Source organism: Geospiza fortis, unplaced genomic scaffold (assembly GCF_000277835.1).
Source record: "Geospiza fortis unplaced genomic scaffold, GeoFor_1.0 scaffold23, whole genome shotgun sequence".
Lineage (NCBI taxonomy): Eukaryota > Metazoa > Chordata > Aves > Passeriformes > Thraupidae > Geospiza > Geospiza fortis.
The window spans coordinates 1364292-1372300 of record NW_005054303.1 but is presented as its reverse complement, the minus strand read 5'-3'; the positions used below and the strand labels follow the sequence as shown (position 1 = coordinate 1372300).

The 8009-nt window shown below is 38.5% G+C and overlaps 1 protein-coding gene across 1 annotated transcript in view; it reads right to left on the bottom strand.

Annotated features, from left to right (window-relative positions):
* Positions 1–8009, bottom strand: part of UNC79 (unc-79 homolog, NALCN channel complex subunit) — a 106975-nt gene that overhangs the window by 57248 nt on the left and 41718 nt on the right. The window contains 4 exon segments of the mRNA XM_031066324.1: positions 1–188; positions 4022–4087; positions 5109–5288; positions 6932–7133. Coding sequence (XP_030922184.1) covers positions 1–188; positions 4022–4087; positions 5109–5288; positions 6932–7133 — 636 coding nt within the window.

Here is an 8009-nt window from a genome sequence, read left to right as displayed (position 1 = left end):
GACATACAGATGGCGCTTGACTGTGTTGAAAGCTTTGGCGCTGCTGATGTCCGACTCGGCGCTGCTCTCATCCTTTGCCATGAACTTCATCAGCACTGTGATCAGCTGGTGGACAGTCTGGTGGTCAATCCCAGCATCCTCTGGCAGCAGGTCTTTTATTGTATTATCATTCTCGGGGGAAGGTTGTCCTATGGGCACAAGAGACATTGGTATCAGACACTGGAGAACACTGTGTAAACTCTGTAAATCCAAACAACAGGGTAGAGAACACACCAGAATTTTTTTCCAGAGTTCACTGCTCCTTCTCTGCCCAAATACATACAGTGAAATTGCAGGAGACAGGCATGCACTTCTGAGGAAATTGCTCCTCTGTTGCCTCAGGTCCAACAGCACAGAAACACCTACTGTGTCACTCAACTCCATTTCTCAGCTTTCCTATACTTAGTGGAGCACTTTATTTCCCATCCCAGTGCATTTCTGCCAAATTGAATATTATTATTCTTCCACATCCATCAAATCCCACCGCCACCAAATTCTCATCTGGTATGGTTATCAGTCTTTCCACATTAAACACGAACAGACATCAGTCTTTGCCAGTGGAAAATGTAAAAAATGGCAAGGGTGGGAAATATGAAAAATTGTACCAAATAATGATTAAACAAAGAATGAAGACTTCCCCTATTAGCACGAACCTGTATTTCTGCTAAATAACTTGTAGTACTACAAATAACTTGTAAATAAAGAGTGTTATTTTAATATTCTAATTTACCCATATTCTCAATGTGATATGCTGTTCTGACAAAGGACTCCTTTGCTGATATAACTGCATCTGTCTTAGATTCTTCACAAGAAAACTGCAATGTCTGCAATTTTTTAAAATAGTTTTAAAGTGTGTTGCATTTGTATTCATGGGTGAACAGAGGTTTGTTTGGCTGTTTTGCAAAGCATGGGAGATGGCTGTCATTTCTATGACAGGTGAAAATTAAAACTATGCAGGGGGCAGGAATTTTCAGATCCACTTCTATTAAGAGTAACTTTCCTTTTTTGGTCTTATTTGGGTTAGAAGAAATAATGAACTTAATGTTATACAAAATTTTTTGTTCCAGTTTTCACTGGGATTCTTTACTTTAAAACCCTCCTTCAAAATGGAAATTCTCTACCCAAGCTTTTGCTGGACCAAGATTTGCAGATACAAAAAACCCAATGAATTCTGAGATAATAAGAATCAGAAATTCCATTTTCAGAAGTACTTCAAAAATGTACACAAAAAGTAATCTTAGCTTCATGGACATAAACTGGGAAATAATCTTTTATTTTTATATAATATTACACCCAGGTTAAAATTTTCCATGAAATTATATCATAAAGACACAATTTTCATAAGGATGATAGCTGACTCTATTGTTCAGCCCTATTTATTTTCATGTCTATAACATGTTGTGTTATAGACATGAAATAAAGGAGATTAAATCAATAAAATAAAGGAGATAAAATGAAACAAATGAAAAGATCATTGGGTTCTAAATAAAGACTGGTTCTCCAAATAGAATTTAAAGAGTAATTAGTCTGAAAAGATTAAACCATTTTATTTTCACTTGCTGAACAATATAATTTAGAAGCTCAGCGATAAAATGTTCCATTTCAAAAGTGTTTCATAACTCTAACACAAGCTAACAGACACTTCCCAGGACTTTTCCTGACATTTTACTTTTCCAGAAATAGTACTGCACTTTCTGATGCATTAAAGAGCTCATTTCTCATACTGTACCCTCAAGGAAAACTACACAGCAGGATACAGTGGACAGAGCTTCACCCTGATTTGTTTGTCACAGCTGTACTAAGGATGAAGTCTATGGAACATCATTCATCCCGTTTTTATTTCTGATGTAGGAAGCTGCAAAAAAACCAGCAATGGAGACCTACTTGTTTAAAACTACAGAAACTGTACAATACAGTTTAATCAATAGATCTTCAGAGTCTGGAAAACTTCTTCTGCTGTCTGGAATGAGTCTTAGGTTATATCAGGCCTGAACTGAACATTTATTTCATCAACACAAGATACAGGGTATCCTTTTACCACATGAGGCTGTTTAAGTCCAAGCTTGGAATGCAAATCCAAGACAGCTCTGTCTTTACAGGGGCTAGGGTAACTTTTATCCCTTAAAATTCGCATGAATTAGTATGTGCCTGTATAAGGTATACAGATATACACACCTATCCTCCCCAGCCCTCATCAAAACCTTCTCACATCACCAAACACACAGCCAGGTAATATACAACCTCCACGCCCTAATTCAATCTAGCCTTACCTCCAAAGATTCATCTCTTTATTCATGTGTGCCTTATATTAGACCCCTTTACCTTCAAATTACTTTAAGGTATATCACAAAGTAGCATAAAGCAGCAGATCAGGATTACAGAAGGGTTCATCATCCCAACTGTGATCCTCTTCACTGAAACTCTCCCACTGACTGTCCAGGACACTGCACAGAACATAGCAACATGATCCTGGTGTTTAATCCATACAGAATGCACACTGAATCCAGCTTGCATTTGGACTGTGCAAGGATGCCTGTTTTAGATCTAGAAAGAACAGATGAGCATGAAAACTGGTTCATTCAAGGGCTATGTATAAAATACATGTTTTTCTACAACAGATGTACATCCTCCATTTAGGAGTCAGTCAGTTCCTTAGCTGAAACACATATGCTCAGTACTGCCAATGTAGCGTTAAAAACTGAAACAAACCTCAAAAAAAATTTTTTTTACAAACATACAAGGAAAAAATAATAAATATTGGGCAGGAGAAAAGGGACAGTAATTAGTCTTCTAGTTTCCAAATCATCTGTCATATTCTGAATCATATTATCGGAATTTTCTTGAGATCAGTAGTTACTAGATACATTAAACATTTTATATTCACATTTTTAGTGGAAACTTTGTTTTAACCTTAGGTCATGAACTACCTAAGCCTGGAAAGTAAAGTGTAGCAATACCAAAATACATCTAATAAAACCACAAAGCGTAAGTAACAATGCCGACTGTGACACTGACAGTTCTTATGCAACAAAGTACGCATAAGATGCCTTTAAGCCCAGTATTTAGCAGGTGGTTGGTGCTGTTAAATGAAGAACAATCATCCACTGACATACCTGTTTATTGCATCATGATGTCACTTGTTCCCTGTGTGAGCCTGTGACAACCCACACATATGTTCTGTAAGGAACTAGTTCATTTCCAGCTCTCACTGGGCTAGCACAGCAGGGCTATATCCTGATAACTCAGAAACTCCCCTATTTCATTTCACAGCTTAGTCAGCTCCCACAGTGACAAGGTATCTTCCTTTCAGCTGATCATCAAATAAGTTGATATATTTTGATTAGGAATTTGCATCTGTTGGAAGTATTTCAAGTATTGAAGACAGAACATGAAAAGATCTGAATCTGACATCTTTTCACTTCCAAATCATCAGCCTACACAGCACTCAGAGCAATAACTGTCAGTAGCCACAATTATTAAGAGATTCCTTGGATCCTGCTGTGCTACCTATTCTACAGAAGCCTGACAGAAGGTGACATCTTCAGAAAATGTCAGCAAATACAAAATAAGGTACTTGAGATATCTACAAGCATGCAGAGTGTAATATACAGTACTGACAGGCAAAAGCATTCTGTCTGCTGTCTTTAAAACCTGAAGGACTCAAAGATCTGACTCAAAACAGGTGACCCATGGGGCCAGTCTAGCAAATATTTACTTGTGGGCAATCAAACACAGGAGGGTGAGGCACTGCTGGCATATCTGACTGACTCCAAAGTCTTACTTACAACCGGAGGCAGCTTTCAGTACAGATTGAGAACAAAGCTTCAATTTACACTTTTTGGAACCATGCTGAGATGTGATTCAGTCTTCCGTTTAGACAACTTCCATCTTGCGTAAGTTTATCTCATGATTCAGCAAGAAAGTCAGAGTTAGAGCCTCCTTTTCCTGTTCCATCAAAACACACCTCCTTTGTCACACCCACCTGGTGTTTGCTCTGGTGTTCCTCCAAGTGCTGGTGCAGACTGCTCATGTCTGGTCAAGCTCACAGCTTTAGAAAAAAAACAAGAGCAACTCTGTTTAATAAGGAAGTACTGACATCTTACACTTAGCATATATTCAGTGCTAGCACATTTATTTTCATTTACTCATGCACTGCTGTCAGGCAGTGAGTGTAACTGCTTGGAACATGTCACTTGTGTGCCCTACAGATTTTGTGCACTATGTTCTATAACTCTAATTTTCTACATCATTTAATTTTGCTGGTACAAGAGTCAGCACACAGGAGTCCCTGTGCAGCATCAGCAATTGGTCATGAAGGATTACCTAAGAATCCCAAAATATTCAGGGAGACTGTGTTGGAAAAAATAGATATTGCAGTGTTGGAAAGAAAATTACCTTTTAAGTTAATTGTTCACTAGCAACCAGGTTTGAAAGTTTTATCAGTTCCTATTATATGGGTAAGAGCAATGTGAGAGGTACAATTTAAATATAAAGACTAATCTGTGTTTGCAAAATTCTCTAAATGAGAATAGACAAGCCTCATTTCTTCTTGGAAAGGTATCTGCATGGCACTCCAGACAATCCCATGGTTTTCCAGCACTAAGTCCTCCTGTAGAAGCCATCAGGAAAGATGTGTTGCATGACATTGTTTCCTTATCAACAGAATGCTGAATATATTCAAAAACTCATTTGAGCCATTAACAGCTGTTTTTAAGACATCTAGCATATGCTGCATGCGCTGATTAATAATTATAATCAATAAATATATTAGTAATAGAGGATTTTTTCTGTAAAATCTGTATCTATTTAAGACAAAACTACTGCATATTAGCCCCAAATAAAAATTAAGATCTAGAAAAGACAAACTAGTCTTGGAGCACTCTATTCTGGCCTTTTAAACAGACACATCTAGACACAATTTGTCTATGTTCTTTGTCAAAGGCATTAACTTGTCATTATCAGAAACTAACTGGATAAATATTGAAAACTCCAATGTGTACCCATTGACAGGATATAATCCATGGGGAGAAGACAGAAGTGTGTCACAAAAACATAAACAGGTACTCAACGAATTTTGGTGGTTAAGGTTTCGGGAAGGGAGAGCGCTCTCTTGGACTCGGCGGGTCCCTTGACGCTGTCCCGCAGGGAGCGCACGCTCTTCTGGCGGTTACGCGCGAAACGAGCCCTCTTGATCTTCCACATTGCCGCATCACTGAGGTTGGCCACGTTTGTCCTGACAGCAGTGATAGCTTTGCAAATGCAATGGACCAAGTTAGGATTCATTCCACACCATGGGGAGGGCTCCTACTGCTGCCAAGTGCCAAATGCAACTGGGCCCCGGGTCCCACTCAAGCCAAGAAAGTTTCAAATGGGCCCACGGGGTCCATCTGCAAGGTACTCATTTGCATGCTCTCATTCTAAAAACCATACAACCCCAAGAGGCACAACTGTGTTAAAAAATTATGCTATTATTTGGTCAAAAACAGATTCTTGAAGCCAAAAACTGAATTTCAGGCTAAGAGAATATGAGGTGCCCCCTATTCAAAAGGGCAGAAATCTCACAAGTATGGATCACATTTAGTGTACTCATACCTAACCATGGCCTCTAGTTTTGCCTTACTAACCTCCTGTTCTGCCTGCACCTACCATCCTGATTTTGAACTCAAAAAACCTGTGAGTGTTGATTATGGAGTTACAGTGGTATTATCATCAATATCACCGCATGTCCTAATGGGAATCACCAATACTTTTCCACACTCACATCTATAGTGCACTGGAACCCTTTGAGTTTAATCATCTGAGTGACTGATTCAGTGAGCCCATCCTTTGCATCACCCATCTCTTTGAAAGGGCAAAGAAAAAGGTTCAAAAGAAATCTGAACATTTTCTTGTGCTATTTTAAGTCACGCAAAAATATTCCTATTTAAAGGTATTGCCCTACATTTGCAGCCAGAGATGTTAGAAACTAGTGGCAAGACACCCTCCTCAGGCCACAGAAGCAGTTCCCAGCATTGGGTCAAGCTACTCACATATGAAGAAAATATCTTTGCAGTTCCACCCCTCTCCTGTGGAGCAGTCACAGCACCTAGACTTTTTTAGGCACTGGGCTCCATGCAAATGTAGAAGGAAGCATTAGGCTGCTGAGGGAACATGCACTGTTCAAACAGCTGTTCCCATCTCCTCCAGGAAATGGAAATAGATCTGACTCATAGGCCACCACTTGGGTTAGGAAGTTTTCAATTATTCAGCATTCTAAAAATTTATACATTAATTAATTTTTAGTGCCTGTCTAGCAAAAGGAAGATTTGGTTTCTTATTAAGAAACCAAGTATGAACAGGACAAACATTTTAAAACATTTGTCACTGCAAAAATAGTTAACTGTGCACTGGCTCTAGGATTCCATGTATCTCTTATGCTGTGCCCCACACACTGGGGCTTTTCAGAGGGTCAAACAGCTCCTAGGGCTGACTTTGTACAGACCACCACAGGACAAGGCTGAGCCTGGGACTCGAAGAACAGCAAATGTGACAGCATTAGAACTGTGGGTTAATGTGGGTTTGAACAGCAAATGTGACAGCATTAGAACTTCTACAATAGAACAAGTGGTTTAATGTTTGTTGCAGGTGATCATAGAACAAGACCACAATTCAACCAAGGTTGGCAATCACATCCTAGTGAGAGCAAAACACAATACCCAAAGGTGCAGCAGAATACAGCCTAATCTGTATTCAGGAAGTAAAAAAATGCTTACTTTATTTTATTTTGGCCTGAAAGATTACTTAATTTCAGAGCATTTATCTACATGAGACCTACAACTCCCTCAGTCTCTTGCAACAGCTAAAATTCCAGAAGCTGGTAAAAAGTGATCAGATTGATTTGAAATATGCTTACTTGTTGGGAAAGGAAATTCTTTGTTGCAGTCCAGATGAAGCTGAGCCTCCAAAGACAGGGTCTCAAAGCGGTTCACAAAGAACTCCCAGCTCAAAGCTGGGATATCTGCTTTTAGAAAATGAAGTAGCAAAAGCTTACTAAGAATTGTGGGCCTATCCTTGACAACTGTGTCAAACTGGAAATCAAGGCAGAGGCAGAGACCCTACAGAGGGAAACAAAGAAAACAGCACATAACTGAGATACGAGATCTCTTAAGGATTTTTTCAAATAAAGGGAGGTCAAAGCTCATAACTTCTCCTGTCAGTTAATATAGCATCAAGGTTTAGCTCCTTTTTTCTAACAAGTCCTTTAAATCAGAACTAATGCTACTGATATCAGAGAGAGAGTAAGGTAAATGAAGAGATAAATAAACATCATATTTTGAATGTAGAATTTTCTAATATTTTGAGTAATACAACGGTACAGGCAAAGTTCTATCCTACTGCATATTTGGTACACAATATCAAAGTGCTTTGTTCACGCTCCTCATCTGAGAAAAACATTACATTTATGTAACTGAATCAAGCCCTTAATTACAAAAAGAATGAATCACCAAGGTTAAACGGGGGAAGAAAGATTACACTGTGAAGTGTGTCAGAAGCATTTTGCCTGAAAATTCTTCTGTACATTATCTGCACTAGAATTCTGTCTGGACTGTTAAGATTTAAGTTTGATAAGAAAGCCCACATATTGAATATGAAAGCGCAGTATACTGGTCTCATTGAACCCAAGTTCAGTAATAGTGTCATTGAACTCAATTTCTCTGGAAATTATTTTGAAAAGATACCAAAGGGAATTAAACTAGCAAACATTAACAGCATTTTGTAGGCAGTAACCCTGAGCTCTTTAAAATACATATTCATTCTATTCTCCACAGAACTAGAACTGAATTTTTCTATGAGATTTATTTTTTTATCTTGCTTTTCTTGCTTAGGTATCTGTTTAGATTTAATCATGTGAATCCTGACTGGCAGGCTCTCTGACATTCATAAAATTACATGCCTAAGTGAATCTTGAAAAGATCAAGACAAGGTTTGGT